This window comes from Mastacembelus armatus, chromosome 7 (genome assembly GCF_900324485.2).
Source record: "Mastacembelus armatus chromosome 7, fMasArm1.2, whole genome shotgun sequence".
Lineage (NCBI taxonomy): Eukaryota > Metazoa > Chordata > Actinopteri > Synbranchiformes > Mastacembelidae > Mastacembelus > Mastacembelus armatus.
In genome coordinates, this window is record NC_046639.1 from 5,799,164 (window position 1) to 5,816,930 (window position 17,767).

The following is a 17,767-nucleotide window of genomic DNA, read 5'->3' on the forward strand; positions in this document are numbered from 1 at the left end:
ATAAATAATTAATTTATCTCTGCTTTTTCTTTCAATTAGTCAGTAGTCTATAAATTCCCAGAGAATAGTGAAACAAAATCTTTATTATTTCGCACAGACCAAAGTGACTCAAATGTCATACTTCAAAACCTAAACATAATCAGTTTACTCTGGTGTTACAAAGAGCATCAAATACTTATCTCTGTGAAGGTAGAAACAGTAGATATTTGAGTTGTAAAATGTGTAAGATTTCAGTGTTGATTAATTTTTTGTTGGTCAACTAATCATTGCTGCTCTAATTGTTAGTTATGTGGTCATTTTTAATAGAAATAGTCACCCTGAGAAGTGTTTCTGCACAGTAAGTCAAAAATGCTTTAAACTGTGTCATATTTCCTATAACATTTCTGGGTGTTGATATTCAATATAAATAATGGCTTAGTAAATGTATTTCAATGTTTTACTTGCTATTTATCCTGTAAATGAAGTGTTTAGTTTAAATAATGTTTGAGTTTGATGGAGTTATATCTTAAGGTGGTCAGTGATCATTGGATTGGTGGTCAAAGTGCAATTTGTATACTGTAAATCTGAGTGAATTATTGTCTATGTTCATGCTTGAAGTTTGATTTGTCAGCACTATGAAAACAAATAAAACTAATCCACACAGAACTGATCAGAGCATTTTTATTTTTCCTTCACAAGTCCATTATTGTATGTACAATATGTAAACAAGAACGAGACACAAGCTCAAAACAGACATGCTCACAGGAAATAATATCCAGCCAAAACGCAATTTCTATTTATCCCAACACAGTTCTTAGACACAGTCTGACCAGGATTCACATCAGCTTTGGAAAACCAGAGAATTTGCTCAGTGTTGACATTCATGTGAAGTAATTTATTTTCAAATAACTTTTTTAGACACATAGAAATGTGATATCATTGAACATACTATAAAAACATATAACACTATAAATATTGTTCAGGTATTTTCTTACAAAAACTTTGTACAGTTTAAACCTTTTAGTTAGTTTAAATGACATATTTTTTATGTTGGCCTATACATTGTGGAACTAGCATGAGCCAAAGATCCCACAGTTGACATGTTGAGGACAAGGTTGAAAACAATGTTTAAATCTGCATTACTCAAAATACTTCAGTTGACTTAAAGAAGACATTGTTTAAAAAAATAAAAATTAAACTTGCATAAATCAAAATACTTCTGATGGCAGCATGATAAATGATTATCAGCTGTTGATGGCTGTTTCAACTTTTTTGTCTCATAAAATGGAGAGCAACTGAAATAAAAAGCTATTAAGTGCTTAAGAGCAGCTATGAAAGTAATAATATAGCAAATATTCTGTGGGTTGATGCAATCTTACTTAGGCTTTAAATAAAATGGTAACAGAGCTATAACATAAAACTACAGTATGAACAAACAGACTCACATTTTATTTCTCAAGACAGACTACTTTCACTTGGCGAATCCACCTGAAGACAGATTTGTGGAAAGTGACAATGAAAGATAACGCAAAATTGTCCGCCAAGCAGATGTACAAATGAGAATGGAAAAATCAAAGTGATTTATCACAGAGGTGCAGGCCTTCAAGCACCGAGTCTGATGCTGTAAGCCCCATAGTGGCCTTACAAAATCTGCATCTTTGTGTAGTGTAGCAGTTAGGTCACAGTAACGGCAGCAGTGTCCTTGCTCTTGTCTATGTATGTGGGAGAGTTGCTTTTGTCCGTTATGGATCCTGCTCCTGAGGGCAGGGTCTGTGTGGCAGGAGAATGGCCTGATGGTTTGATAGAAGAGTCTGAGTTGGGCTCTGCCTCTGGCTCCTGCTGCTGTGTGGCTGGAAGGAAAAGATAAAAATTTAATAATAACATGGATACTTCGTAGCCACTAGTGTGTCTACAGAATCTGCCTCTTATCTCACAGGCTGGGGAAGGGGCAAGGTTGCATCTGCAAAACATGAGGTTCTTTACTGGTATCTATTATTGCAAAGTCACACTGGTTCATAGATACATTATAACAGTCTTTGTAGAAATGAATACTTGGACAGAGAGAAGTCTGAGGATGGCTTAATAAGCAGAGGGACAGGAGAGACAGACAGCATTGGGGATGATAACATGTTAAGATGTTCATTTTAAATCTGACACTAAATGCAAAATAGCATAAATACAGAGCAGGAACCGCCTGCAACAAAATACTTTTTCTTTTTGTCCATAAATACAAAAATGGCATTAAAATAATTAACTTTTTGGCTAAAAAGAAAGACATCATTATCTTTGAAAATTAACTAGAAGGTTATAAAGTATTATATATATATATAATTGTGCAAGACAAATCATTTTGTACAATACCCAAGAGAAACCCATTCACAATGGTCTATTAACTTTTGTGTTTCTTCCAATACAAATTATCCATCCTAAAGTCAGGTAACATAATATATATATTTTCTAGTATACAACTCCTGTAACATGATAGATGACATTCTAAGTGAAACAACCTCTTTGCCATATAGTGTCCTACATGCCAAATAGCATTTTAGTTTTGAGCCACTGTACTTAATGCACATGTACAAGGTGCAACATCTGAAACTGGAAAAAGTGACCAAAGACACTATAGTGGAGAGCACATACAGAACCGAAAAATACAGAAAAGGAGACCAAATGTTACTTTGGTGAGGCAGGCTGCCCTATATATGAGGAAAAAACACTTGTTACGAGTGTGTCTGTGCTACCTGACTGTGTGCAGGACTTCATGTGCTCCGGCCAGTGGGCTTGCTGGCAAGGGTAATCACAGTAACTAGTATTCCAGCAGCAGTAGAAGATGGCCTCCTTCCTGCAGTTAGCACACCACTGTTTCTTTTTGGTCTCGTCCACTGCCTGCTGCTTTTCCAACTCCATCTGCTTTTTCACCTCAGCCACCAATCGTTCTCTTTCTTGCTCCAGACTCTGCCTCATTTCGGCCATTGTTAGTTCTGCATTAAAGTGAGACAAACACAAATAACTAAAAACTTATACTTCATGTAAAAATTTAATCTGTAATCATATGACATTTTTAAAGATTGGTTCAGTGACACAAACTCTTAGAGGGGAAGTAACACCAAGAGTAGGAAACTTACCCAGATTGTGTTTCATTTCTGATAGCTCCTGTTGATGCAGCCACTGGAGTTTTTCAATCTCTATCCTTAATCGTCGAATCTGTGGCAAACAAACACAGCATTTATAATTCCTTAAATCTTGCAGAGTATTGTTATGACGTCATTAACAAGCATCTATTTGTATGGTGGCATTTACCTCTGCAATCGTGTTTCCCGATGTGGTTTTGGAAAGGTCATTGTAGATTTCAGTCATTGTCCCTTTTATTGTATCCATAATCTGCAATGTTTTTACCAAATAACATGAAAAGTTAGTCTACAGTTTTAACTAATTTCAGCCCTTAAGATTCAGTGAAGAGTCCAAACAAAGTATGATTGAAACATTTTTTTCAATGATTTTGTTTCTACTCAATTTCGGACAGTGCAAGATTACACAGGCTTAGATACTAATGCATTGTATAAATTACCATAGCCCTTTCTTATTTTACTCATTCAATCACAGAGTTCAGATTCTAACTTACTTTGTTTGTGTACTTTGCTATATCTGCAGCCACATCAGCTGAGACTGTGGGGATCTGCAACTCGCTCGACATGAAAGACGAAGAGCTAGCAGCAGCTGTTGATGAGGATGTATTCTGAGGTGGATCTTTTTGTTGCACTGCAAGGTGGAAATTATACACAATAATAAACATTTGATCTATGTTACATCTAAGACTCAGATGAAGGATTATGCTGATGCATATATACCCTTGACTGCTTGTCTGGTCTGATAACGGGTACTCGAGGAGGAGTTCTGCTGTTGTGACTGCAGCTGCTGTGGGCTGCGTGTCTGCCCCTGAGTCTGCACTGCTGGCAGTTCTCCATGCTGCTGCCGCTGCACCTTCTGCATATGCCACTTCTGAGACGACGTCTGAAACTTGGTGGGATTCCAAACCACTGCATGCTGCACGGCCTGAGCTGTGTCCTTAGGCAGTAGAGGGCGCTGTTTCTTCATAGCTGCAGGGACTGGGGATGAAGAAACTGAGGCGGAGGCAGGAGAGGGGGCACTGGTAGGTCCGCTGGTAGTTATGGAGCCACTGGGCTGGCCAGACGCTGCTGTTGAAACAAGGTTCAGGGCTGCTGTGATGGCAGGTTGCAAAGTGTCTTTCAGGTTGGAGGCAGCCTCCCGTGATGGTGCTGTTGTTGCTGCAGCAGACAAAGGCTGTTTACCTGGGTAAAAAAATAATACTGCTCCTTATGTGGGTGCCATTTTGTCTTCATAAATCAGCCCAACAAGAAACTAGATTATGTTTGCCCTCAAAGGTTCAGCAAAAGTAATGATGCGCAATAAAGTCATTTGCAGGTTTCAGTATTTGTAGCGTTACCCATAAATGTTGAGATAGAAAACAATTGAGTATTCAATGTTTTGAGAAATTAGGCTGATAAAATACTGAATTTGTTGCTTTATAATGAAACTTGATATTCAAACCCACTGTTCGTTAGACAATCTGCTAAAAAAGATGGTTGTACCGTTAAATTATATGTTGTGTATATATGCAGCATTTTATATATTTTTTCATGTTGTTATACTTGTCCTCACCTTCCAATTTGGCAACATTAGAGTCTTTGAGAATTTTGGCAGCAGACGCCCCTGGCTCTCTTCTTGCCCGCTTTGAGTCACGGCCTCCATGTTCATCACCCAGGTCAATCACCAGCTCTTTTTCAGAATCAGAGTCCTCCTCAGCCACTGACGTGGCAGCAGCGGTTCTGCCCTCCTCTGGGTCTTTGGGCTTGTCAGTGAGTGGTTGAGATTGGGGTGTTCTGGGCTTGTCCTGGAGGTCCTTGTCTAGGCCATTGCTACCCTGCTTCTCTTTGAGCAGGGGTTCAGGGGTGGCTTTATCCCCTGTCACCTTAACTCCCTCCTTATTCTCTCCTTCTGTGCTTGCTTTGGGCTTTTTTCTCTCTGCTTTGTCCTTGTCGTCCTGGGTGGAGCTCTTTGGCTTGTGTTCCTCATCAGTGAGATATTCACTGTCACTTGAGTCCGATTTATCAGAGTCCTCAGAGTCACTTTGATCCACACCTTTATATACATCTTCTGAAATCTCATCGATCCCTGTATGGAGAAAAAATATGTCTTCATCATATCCATTTAAAAAAAAGACTCCAGTCACACAGTGCAAACATCACGTTTCAGCTGCTATTTGTTTTGGGTGATGCCAGTTTATCACAACTTGAAGCACTGATGACCAAAGACTATTTAATCTGATCTGAAACCTAAAAATAGGGAAATGATCATGATAAATTTCACCTTGCAAGTGATAATCACAAAGAAATTGAATTATTTTTTTTAAATTACTACCAAACTATGTAATTAAGGTTGATACTGTAATACAAGCAACATGGTGTGACAATACAAAAATATAGTTCTGTGCCAAAGAAATAACACAAGGGGATTGTGTAGACTGTACCAAGCTGGGCCTTGCAGTTTTCAATAGTCTTGTCCAGGCTCCTGATGGGTCTCTTTGGGGTAGGGAGGGCAGCTGATGCTCCTTGCTGTTGCTGATTCTGCTGTTGCTGTTGCACACTCTCACTCAGCTCCTTCAGATCCATCTCAGCCTTTACTCGATCTGAAAGGAACAATTCATGATGACTTTTATGTGCAAATTCTCTTAATTTTGCTGAAGTGTATTGGCTGTTGATTTTTAACTTTTGTGACAACATATGTAAGTACAGTATGGTATATTTCTGCAGTCGGTACCAACCCAGGTTGAGGTTGAGGATGCTGCCTGTGCCTCCCGTCCTCTCCTGCTTGGGCACCAGTACAGGGTTAAAGGGCTTTGGGCTGCCTGTTGCACTGCCTGCAGGACACATCTTCCCTGAGACAGGAGATGCTGTAATCACAACAAAACAAAATACCAACCTTACTAACTTTTGATTTATGTTTTGCCAAACAAATAAACAATGAGATGAAACTCTCTGAAAAGCTCGGTAAATCTGAGGCAGGTGGACATTCTCAGAAGGGTCATTACTATGAATGACCCCTTTCATATTATCATACTGTGTTCACATCATCATCTGAAACATTACTATTAACATTGTTTGCCCTTTATTTACCTGTACAGTCCATAGATTCCTCTCCAGTACTGTAGTGGAAAGCAGGATTCCTGTTGGCCTTTTCCATATCCTGCTCTCCATCAGAGCCTGTGTGAACAGAGGAGTTGGTACTCATAGGAGACCGAGGCATGTCTGTCACTGAGACTCTCCGACTCATACCACTGGGTGTGGAACTCTTGCTGAGGACCATCTTAGGAGATGCAGTTATATCAAAGTTGAAGCGAAGTTTATCCGGTTTCTCTGTTTTAACTGTCCCTGCACTGGGATTGGAAGGGTCCAGTAACATCTGTAGCTGGTTGTTTGGTGTGTAGGGAGTGCGGAAGGGTGCATAGTTGAAGACCCCAAATTTCTTACGAATGTTTTCCACATATACCTCCATCTCTTGCATGGCACTATTGAAAATACTTTTGGTCTTTTTGACAGAGAAAGGGATCTCCTTGGACATGAGGTAGCAGTTGTTGATGGGGACCCAGGCCCTTCAAGAAACCAGAGCATAAAGCACAATAACAAAAATTACCAAATTAGAATAATGAGAAAACTAATCAAGTCTCATTATGGTCAAACAGCTCTAACACGAGCAAGTCATTTCTACTGTGCTACTCAAACATTAATCTCACCTGTCATGTTGCCCAAAGAAGCGTGCGTCTACCTGGCCATCCTTTTCCCTCAGTGCTTTCGCTGGCCAGAAAGGAAAGCCCTTTAGCTTAGCCCAGACCAGTGGGTGGGGTTGACTCTATAGGGGACAAAACTAAATAATTCAGTGATTCACTGATCTACAATGACAGTCCAGATGTATAAACACTAAAATTGTATTTAGGATTATGCAAAGACATACACATGGCTCACAAAACCAGTTGTCCCTTTTTTGGCATGAAGACAGGTAGCACTCTGGACACACCTCAATCTCATTCATCTAAAAAATATATCAGATAAGAAAGAAGTCATTATTTTAGAAATTAGAAGTATTTACAGAAAGAGCACTATTATTAAGTAAAATGTCTTTACCTCATGTTCACAAATTTTGACAATGACTTTTGCCGTTGCTGTTAGTTTGTGATTACCTGGAAAGGAAGTCACAAGTTGATGTGATTTTTTTTCCTTTTTTCTTTAGTGGAATAGGTTGTTTGCTAATGTATTTTTAAGTTGCCTACCTCCATTATAGATTATACAGTTGTGTAAGATCCATTTCATATCAGCAAGGAAGGCTTCAGTGCAGCCATACATCTTCTTTTTTATGTTCTATTTAAAAATAGTGAAAATAATCAAACAACACTACATTTCTATCATTTTTGTGAAAATCAAATAAACAATGTTACCTTCTCTAAAGTACACAGGTCCATGGGGTGGAAGATGTATTCAGCATAATCTGGGTGCTGTTCCAGAGACACAGGCTTCTGAAAAGGCTCTGTCTATGTAGTTTGGACAAATATGGAAAGAAAATCATCTTTAGACATAAATAAATTATAAGACATTTATTAGACTAGTATACAGTGGATTGGTACTAGTCTTACCCCAGGTTGCTTAATCTTTTGGAGTGCAAATTTGAGCAAGTATGACAGTTGGTCTATTGTCAGCATTGTCATTGCCTTGCTCTGGGTTTCAATGCATTCAGCAACTGTTATTTTCTGCAACAGCAACAAATAACTCATTATAAAGACTATAATGAAAATACTAAGCAAACACTGCGCAAAAGGACTAAATACAGATTTGAATAGAAATTTACATCTTAACGTCTGCCGTCTTCTGATTTAGCTTGTACAAATGTTAGGTACACACAACTGTGCTTGTTAAAAGAAATGCATAATAACGTTTGCAGTGTTAAGAACGAGATCCTAAATTTAATCCTCTAATGTTGCTCTGATGTATAGTGTCAGCTACTAGCTCAACTTGCAAACTATTTTCAAGCTACTAGTTAAAATTGTAGGGCTGTCACGTGGTGTGTCATGGTCTTTAGCGAGATACCTCACACTCTGGACAGAACCAGTCGCCCTCGGGCTCGGCTGGTAGTTTGAGGCACTTGGCATGGTACACCCTGGGGCAGAGCTCACAGCAGAGCACCTGGCCCTCGCGGTGGCACAGCCAGCAGTAGAAGTCATTCCTGCCGTCCTGCGGTACAACATCAACAGGGTCTGTGGTGAGTGCTGGCTGCTTCATATAGTAAAAGGGACCATGTCTTAGCTCTGACTGAAATGCAGGCAAGAGAAACAAGGGGGCAGGTTTCAAAAAACACGCAGGAACAAAAAAAAGGTGCAGTGCAACAGAAACAAGGCAGCAGTAAGGTTGGGTAAGCAGGGTAAGCAGCACAGAGGACAATAAGGGTAATAAACACAAAACTTCAAGCAAATAGCTAAACTACCTGAAACTCTGCCCATTTGACAGTTTCAACTGTGAATCAGACTAGCCCAACAGGTTTTAGGGTGTGTACTGCTTCATGTACAGTTCATCTTCCATGTGAGAATAAACAGTGTGTGAATGGTTCTATGGTAAGTACCCAACTCATACATGACTAATACTACATTATTTGATTTATAGAAATAGATTTCACAGTTCAAGGTTATGAGGTTTGAGGTCATGAGGTCACAATAACAAAATAACAAAGTAAGTGACTGATGTTCATTGATCCTAAAATTAAACTGCTAATTAATATAGTAATGTTAATAATAGTATGCTACACCTATCATGAAGACATAAGCCTATGCTTATGTCATATATGTGACAATTACACAAAAATCTAATATCATGCAAGGACAACATGGGCCTAAAGGATGAGGAGGAATCAAGTGGTACCATATTAATCTGGAAAACAGATAATTAAAGCATATACAAGAAAACCATATATTATCGAATCACTTGAATACAGCCAAATAACTCAAAAAAAATTATTTGGGAGTCATCGAAAGCACAATGACCTAAAACTGGGTAAAAAAATAAGTGTAATTGTGTTAACCATGCGGTTTGGGCACAGACTACAAAAGTAGTCCACCTTAATATTGTCCTTGTTTTGAATCATTTTTGGCACCATCGCCTCTGCTTAAGGGTATAGAAAGACATACCTCAAGTAACAGTGAGACATTTGCCCTTAGCACCAGCCTCAATGACCTTTGAAAACCTGTCAGATTTTGAAATGAGTATACTTGATCCCTTACCTGGTCTTTGTTATTACAGTTTACGGCCCCAGGCTTCTTCTTTTTCTTGAGAGGGCTGGGGGAGGTGTCTGAAGGAGAGTGTCCATTGGAGGAATGGGTGGGACTCGACACCTTACGTTTCTGTGGAGCCACTATACGTTCTGCTGACCCTGGCGGATCAGGGACTGGACACAGAAAGACAATCAGGTCATCACATTAAACCAGAGAGACCTGTATTGCTCACTGCACTCAAGTCAAACATATTACACAAGCTTAAGTAGCTTAAAAGCCTTGAGTGCTATGACAAATATAGGTAGTACTGAAGTAAATCACAGATCATAATACATTGCTACATACATTGATCCATCCTACATTCTTAAGCTTAATGAGAAACCACCAATTATAGTGGTTCAGTTTTCAATAATCAGATTCAATGATCAGTTTTTATTATTTTCTAATCATAATATTCACATCTGGTTTAGCATCAAGTATTACACTGACACTTAATGGTAAACAAATAGCTAGAGGGCTTCCTCTAGACTAACCAGACCCTGTGCTGATACTTGACACAAACAAGCTGGCAGCCAGGCACAATGGATTATCTCTGTAGCCCTAAGAGACCAATAAAATACATCACACTGCTCTTGAAACCTAGAGTAAATAAACTGTACATCATCTGAAACTAAGCTGCCTAAGATATTTGACTCTTAATGTGAGGTACTCGGCCTGAGAGACGTACCTTTGGATCGTAAAGATGCATCCATCCCCTCTACCACATCAGACTCTGTCTTTATCTCCTCCTCAGCCAGACTGCAGAGCACCGAACAAGAGCACACAGAAACACAGGAAGAGAGGCAAACACAAAGTCAGAAAGTGTGTTCTGAAACAACACCAGCAAACAGTAAACAAGTGGAACACCACCTAAGGCACCCAGGTCCCAGAAGAACTGCCAGTGGGGACTCTGCAGATTTCCATTGTTATTATTTTCATTTGATTTCAGTACATCGCTGACATTCTGGTACGAAGTTCAAATCCTTTCCATGATATCACTGAATATCTTTGTTAAATTCCAAGAGAGAATGGTTAAAAATTACCATGGCAACACTCGTCTCTGCTAAGCACAAGATTTTCTCAACACATAGGGCCATTTAACTGACATTACCCTGTACCTCCGTCCTTCAAGCGCCACAGCTGCCTAGTCTGACTAAGTCCTGATCTTTGCTCTGTGCTTTGTTTATGACAAACTGTGAATACTCCTATAGTAACGAGACCACCAGAGGGAGTTGGTCCATACTACTGAGGGACAGTGTCTCATGGTGATTAACAGTTATAGGTTTCTGCCACCTTTCAAGCCCCTTCAGTAACAACAGGGCTACACCCAAAGGATTTGGGCCCATTCTTGAAGACCAAAAGCAGGGTTTCATCTAACAAGCTCCAAACAAAGGTGTGTCTAAATAATAGCTGCTTAAATCATTATCTGCTGATGAAACATTTATATTACTTCCTGTCTGTACACAATCTGAAACTTTAGGACCACTTATATTAGATTTAGCATACATTGAAATAGTAGTAAAGTTACAGTAGATAAGATGTGTTCCTCAAACCATACCTTAAACCATAGGTCTATTTTATTGCTGTTTATCAATAGGGCAACATTAATAAAAAAAATACAGTGACTTAAACACAGTGCTATAAAAGCCTGATTTCTCTGGTCTCTGGTCCTGCTGCTATCTCTTTTCTTCAGAGGAAAAAAAAAAAGACAAGAATAAAGGGGTGTCGGGCAATAAATGAAAATCTTTGGCCCCTCCTTTGAATGAGCAACAGAGGGCCTTGTTCCAAGGATGTAGCCTTTATTCACAAGGCCCAAAGAGAAAATCCTTCCAAAGCACCCCTGACAGGTCACACACTTGACCAGTTCAGAGCTTTGACTGCAGCTCTGGTTTCCTCTTCTGAAAGTAAAGGAATGTTGTTCATATCCCCTCCTCCACCAGTAAAGAGACATTCCACACAAAGTTGATCAAGCATCAGTTCACTGATAGGCATAGGGAGATAAAAATGGGATTAGTGAATCACATATGACAAACCCAACACCAAAACAGATTAGATGTGATCACATTAGACATTACACTTACACTCACTAAAATACCAAGGTGATGTTTCCCCATCAAGAGGTTTAACAATGACAAAAATCTTTCCCTTGCACTGAACAAAATACAACCCAACAATGTACCTCACAATCATCAAGGCTATTCTAACTCTACAGCTCTTTGTTCCTTTGGATATCACGAATGGCAATCCCAACATGAAACCTAATAGAATAAATACATCACAACTTGTCATTTAAAAATCCACAAGTCTCTTTAAAAATATGACACATGGCTACATGTTTCAGCCTATCTCTCACCCACACATACACAGGCATGTATGCATGCGCATGTGCATGTGCGTGCGTGTACACACACACACACACACACACACACACCCCTCCAGGGCCTTCCTGTTCCGGACTGAGTGAACAAATGAGGCCCACATGAAAATAAAAAAACGTTAGCCAAGTCGCTCTGCTGCATGTACCACAGCCCTGAAAAGACAGAACATTCGCCATCACCAGGGAGCACAGAGTGCCGCAACATCTATACTATATACACACACTTAATATCAAAGGCAAGACATTGCTGCAACTACCAGTAAGACAGGATGACCAGTAGTAAAACATGTGCTGATCCAAAGGGCAGATCAGGAGCTATGATCCATCACAGTGGAAGAATTAGGCAAATAAATCCTCAGCAGATTCTGGCATGTAATCCAGTAATACCCAGGTTCAAGAAAACACTAACAGTATTCCCCTCTGCAAGTGGTACCTGATGGACAAAAAGGAAACAACACTGAGTCAGTGCCTTCAGATTCCACTCCTGTGAGAGACGAGCAGGGTTCTCTCGTCACAGAAAATGGAGGCCACAGCTTGCTCCCCTCCCCCCTCTCCCCCATCCCCCACTCCGAGGCTCAGACTCAGACACTGGCACATCCATGCAGGAGGACCAGAGAGATCTGTGGAGATTACAGCCCAACATTTTAAAAAACACGATTATGTCAACACAAACCTTTATAGCCGATCGCACACATAGAGGAGAAACACACAGAGGGAGACACGAAGCAAAGTGAGAAGCACTCATCTCGTTTTTTTCCCCCTTTATGTCTTCAATCTGGGCATCCCTCCTTCCCTGAGACTACTGCTGTCATAGAATAATTTGATTTCATTTTGTGAAAAAAAAGAAAGCGCCATTTGAATCCTGGTAAAGCTGTTGTCTGTGTTCTCTAAACAATTATTAGGGGTTGTATAATGACAAGATACATTCAGCTTTCACAAGACCAACAACCACATGCAGACAAATAACATGCAGACTATCAGCTTTTGCTTCCCCTGAGATCAACAATAAAACAAAATCAATTAAAACAGAAGATACAAGTTTCTTGCCTGCAATTCACAAAACAATGACATCATCTACATTAAGATGCTTGTTTTAACTTGACTCATAACACTTAATCAGCAAATAAAGTATACTGCTAGTATGTTCAGAATAGCCTGTATAAAAGAAAGATTTGACCTGGATTTTATATAAGGCTGTAAAGAGTGAATCAAAGATGGCTGTGGAATTTTCCAGAAGGCCCGTGCTCTCCCTGCTGCTCTCCCTCTGATTGTCAATCTTTAACCTCAACTGCAGCTGCAATTGGCTGGAGGGCAAACAGGGTGGAACATCATTGGTCGGCTGTGCTGTGCCACATGGATCACAGTGTGCAGGCTCCCTCTTCCTCTTAAAAAGCATTTTTGCTGCAATGCAGAGATTTCCCTCTGCAATTGACACTTTATTTTCCTGTAGTTTAGTTTGACCTTCTTGATTATGATGGTATGAACCAGAGGGGATCTGAAAAAGGCCTTTAGGGAGATTATATTTGGGGTTTGATGCATAACTTGATGTGCTTTTCAACCTCTGACATCCTGTTTATGCGTTACCTAGACTCAGAAAGAGGCCCAGATTATTTGTTTCCAACATGCTACGCTTTGCTGACATTTCAAACTATCAATGTAATATTTGTCCTACAGGCTTACCCAAGCTCTTTGGGATTACTAGTGCATTTTTAGCCCAAGCTCTTTGGAGTTATTAGTGCATTTGTAGTAGCTGAAGTTAACTTTTGGTTTTGGTTTTTCTGCATTTTCAGTATTACTATTTTCTGCAGATGAAATACACCTCATGTCTAGCCACAAAAGGTAAAAAAAAAGTCACCCCGATACCGCGGTCTGCTAAAATAGTGATAAGTTTTGTAACACAAGGTACAGTCCTAGTTCTTACATGTTCATAGTATCCCAGACTTTAAGCTACACACAGCACTTTTTATACACCCTTTGGTTTTATCAACCTTTAACTCTTTAAGTGTTGTTCTTTTGTAATTCACCTATTTGAAATTTGCCATATGAATGAACCTGTGTAAATCTATATCTTATGAATCAATTACATTTATTTTCTGTTAAAAACAGAAAAACCTCAGTAATATAGTAGAAAATATCAAACAAAAGATATAGATGGGTTAAACACAGCATGTTTCAAATATTCTTTACATTTCAAAACATATGCACATACATTTATGTTTCTCTGCACTGATGCATGATCTGTGAAGAGAAGAATAAAAATCTCCCAAGAAGAGCTCACTATAGACAAAATGGTGACTATGTGGGGATCAGAGAATGGACGAAGCAGTTTCACAATAGTGCTGTGAAGTCGATAAAGCCCCAGACTGTAAATTCAGGGCCTGTGTCTGTGAATAGAAGTAACCTGTGTCTCAACGTCTTATTTCTTAAGGTTAGAGTGGAAGAACTGGAAGAAGATTGCCCTTTGCCAAAAGAATTGTTTCATGTGGGCTATCCTCTGAATGTGGCATGTAGAGACTCTAACCACAGTACCCTTTTTCCTATTTATACTGAGGCAAAAGGTTGTCTTCAATTTCAAAATAATTTATTTTACATACACAGAAGTGCAACTGCATATTCAGTTATGTCCTGCACAGAGCCAATCCTCTTACATACATAATATTCCCCAACTTCCACTGCCCATCCCCCATTCTTTCCTCTGCCAGGCTACAACACAAGACTGCCACAAGAGAAAGGAGATCTAGGTGCCAGTTTAAAATCTAACTCTCTTTTGCATTATAAAAAAAGGAAAAGCATTTGCCACAGTCCACCATGTCTGCCGTGTGGCAGCCTGGTTGTCTGGGGCACCCATGTGACCCTGAGACACAGAGAGAGAGCAAGGGTGAGAGTCGTTACCCAACCCCCCACCCTCAGCACAGTAGAGCTGAGAGGCCTGACGAGGCCTCCAATCCAGCCCAGCTCCTCCTCCTCCTGCACACTAAACTGATTTTAAGGTGTGCACATTCATCGTGAGAAACCAACAGTCACCACAACAACAAGAAGGAAGCCATGTTGTTATCAGAGAGTTGAGATAAAAAAGACAGAGCTTACCTCTGTGGATGCATGGCTGCCTGACACACTGTTATGTCAACACTTATAAAACATGGAGGACACTCTCAGCCCTCAGCCGAGGAAGGCTCCGCTCTTCAGGCAAGTCGATCAGGCCCCAGTGATGTTAGCCAGCTCCTCACTGGTCGGTTTCCTCACAGGCAAGATACAAGGCTGCGCCTGATTGGCCAAAATGTTTCCTGAGTAATTATCTTTGTTCAGAGCAGGCAGGGGCAGCACTGTGAGTGTCAGAGACGGGAAGAAAAATAAGCAGAGAGCTAGGCCTAAAATCACAAAATAATATGATTACCATGAACATTTTTGACATACAAACCCCATATAACAATCTTTTCAAGCTTCCAAGTGTAGAATCTGGCAGAAGTTGTCTTGTTTGAAGGCTTTAGAAATAAATGACAGCATGTAGAGTATGAGGAGCAGGACACCAAGGCTTCTATGCAAAAGCTTCCATTTTTTAATGTGGAGAGGGCCTTTGTTTAAACTCCTCCCTCTTTGGCTGTTTCCAGAGAAAAGACAGGCTACTGCTCTGGCAATTCTTTGGCAATTCAGCATGTAAAAAAAAAAAACTAAAACAGGTCTAGTCCTAACTAATCATCCCATCAATTATGCTACAAATCTGCCTTGTTACTGTAATAACCTCAGTGTACAACAGGACAAATGACAGTTCACAAAACAAATGTATGTACAAACCCACATTTAGTAAACTGAATTAAAATAATATATGCAAGCTTCCTTCTCATTCTCACTAGCAAGAAACATGAAAATCAAAGAGAGATTCAGAGATGCTATGTATTGTTGTTTAGTTATTATCATAGGTTAGGAATCTGTGCTTTAAAAGTGAACATCCATTTTTAAAAAATGGATAAAGCACTATGGTTTTGTTGTCCTTTTGATGTTCAGCTGTACATTAACAGACAGTATATATGTATCAGAAAAACAGAACACATATTGACGTAATGAAATGGTACATAAGTCATAAATACAATACTGCGTACATTTTTATGTTTCTGTTTTGCTGATCCTGTATCAGTTGTTGGCTACGTTTATTTGTGAGGCTGTAATTTGCAGTGTTAAAATGTACTGCAATACAGGTATTTATTTGACTCTTCCATGGATATAACTATAGTCTCTAAATGTTACAAAAAAAAGGTTTAATGCAATGCCATGTAGTATAGTACATATACAAAATTAACATGGTGCCCAATGAAATCATAGTGAGTTCAGTTTGATGGTAAAATGGTGTAAGACATCCTCAATTCTGTACTTGGGCATATTAAGATAAACTTTATTCATCCCAAAGGGGAAATTCAGGTAGTCTTGTTAATTAGTAAGTCAGGTAGTGAGAGTAATCAAAGTAATCAGTTGTTATTATTCATTATTAGTATTATTATAGAGTACTTCCAGAGGTATACCAACATTTAGCTAACCACTTGACACTTAGTGTTTGTATCCTCGTCATCTACTTTCAACATTTAGTTAACCATGACAGCACTTAGTGTTTGTATCCTCGTCATCTACTTTCGACAACAGAGAATCAATCAAAAATGTAACCGCCCAACGTGGGGCTCGAACCCACGACCCTGAGATTAAGAGTCTCATGCTCTACCGACTGAGCTAGCCGGGCTCCGAAAGACTCCACCCCCCTAATCAGTTTTGGTCTTTTATCGTAATTATTGCTATCTCAATCGGCTAGATAATATTGAATAAGTCGTTACGTTGTGCTGATGCTTACTACAGAACTGAGAGGAAGAACAAGGCCAGGTATCCGGTGCATGAGTGCATGGCTTTTGTAATAACGCTACTGCCCTCTAGTGCTCAAAAACATAAAATGTTATGCCTCACATGAGATGAAGGAGCTAACTTGGTTCTCGTTAACATAACTTCATATAGGTCGCACGATCACGTTAAACGTCCTCGTTAACACCACAAATAACGTTAGTAACATTAGCTACTGAGGACACTGCATTACAACGACTGACTTCCTCTCGCGTATTTTACAAACCATTATTTTGTTAGGCAGATAACATAACACCCCCAACGTAAAGAAAACTTCTATTCAGTTAAGCGAATCTAGGAAGTAAATTTACTTTGCAGTCGTGCGGTGCCCATGGGTTCGTTTTATCATGTAACTTAATTTAAACGTTAGCTAACGTTAACGTACCTGACTGCTGATTTGCAACACAACAGCTAATGTTAAATCGTTAGTTTACTAACATTACTTTACCATCAAGAGATCTTGGAGATAACACTATCGTGGTTAAGATGAAGGAAACGCAACATAGTCGCGACTAAATTAACTTCCACATTTTGCCTGTTAACTAACGGTTTGGCTTTTAAACGGTAAAACAACCGGAAACAGTAAGTTGGTACTTCCGGTTGGGCTTTCAAACTATTAAGCGACAGACAAATAAACACCAGTGTCAAGGTAGTAAAAATACACCGATCAGCCATAACGTTATGACCACTAACAGGTAAAATGAATAACAATGTCAGTGTGGGGGGCATATTAGGCAGTAGGTGAACACTTGAGGCTGTCCTTGTCCTTGAGGCTGATGTGTTGGAAGCAGTAAAAATATGGAAGTGTAATGATGTGAGTGACTTTGACAAGGACCAAACTGTGATAACTGGATGACTACAGGGTCAGATCATCTCCCAGACTGCAGGTCTTGTTGGGTATTCCTGGTCTGCAGTGTTTAGTGCTGACCAAAAGTTGTCTAAGGAAGGACAAAGTGAACAGACGACAGGGTCATGGACACCTAAGACTCACTAATGACAAGGTTGACCGGCTATAGATTGAACATTTAAAATTCATCCTTTTATAAAACAATGTGCATCAATCTATAAGAAGAGAAAAATTCAGCAAATAAAGGGGTGATATTATAATAGTGAGGAGGCTGTTAAATTTGTCTAAAAATGATCTCTGACTTGTCCTCATGGCC

The 17,767-nt window shown here is 39.6% G+C and overlaps 1 protein-coding gene and 1 non-coding gene across 4 annotated transcripts; both read right to left on the reverse strand.

Moving 5' to 3' along the window:
* Positions 1–646: 646 nt before the first annotated feature.
* Positions 647–17,178, reverse strand: LOC113146150 (protein kinase C-binding protein 1-like). 3 transcript variants are annotated; one of them, XM_026333457.1, is made up of 22 exons: positions 17,053–17,178; positions 15,145–15,208; positions 14,814–15,049; positions 10,038–10,108; positions 9,320–9,483; positions 8,136–8,279; positions 7,685–7,798; positions 7,490–7,582; positions 7,325–7,412; positions 7,179–7,234; positions 7,009–7,086; positions 6,791–6,906; positions 6,174–6,649; positions 5,822–5,950; positions 5,528–5,686; positions 4,660–5,172; positions 3,828–4,289; positions 3,602–3,738; positions 3,280–3,360; positions 3,105–3,183; positions 2,721–2,960; positions 647–1,829 (listed from the first exon to the last, which is right to left on the reverse strand). In XM_026333457.1, the coding sequence occupies exons 3-22, from the start codon at positions 14,825–14,827 to the stop codon at positions 1,654–1,656; spliced, it is 3,390 nt and encodes a 1,129-aa protein (XP_026189242.1). In that variant the 5' UTR covers positions 14,828–15,049; positions 15,145–15,208; positions 17,053–17,178; the 3' UTR covers positions 647–1,653. The 3 variants fall into 3 exon arrangements, with proteins under 3 accessions (XP_026189242.1, XP_026189241.1, XP_026189244.1); XM_026333456.1 differs by having other exon boundaries at positions 8,136–8,357; XM_026333459.1 differs by lacking the exons at positions 647–1,829; positions 2,721–2,960; positions 3,105–3,183; ... (5 more) ...; positions 5,822–5,950; positions 6,174–6,649 and having other exon boundaries at positions 6,790–6,921; positions 8,136–8,357.
* On the reverse strand, positions 16,380–16,452 carry trnak-cuu (transfer RNA lysine (anticodon CUU)). Its single transcript has one exon. It is a non-coding gene; the product is annotated as a tRNA-Lys (tRNA).
* Positions 17,179–17,767: the final 589 nt, after the last annotated feature.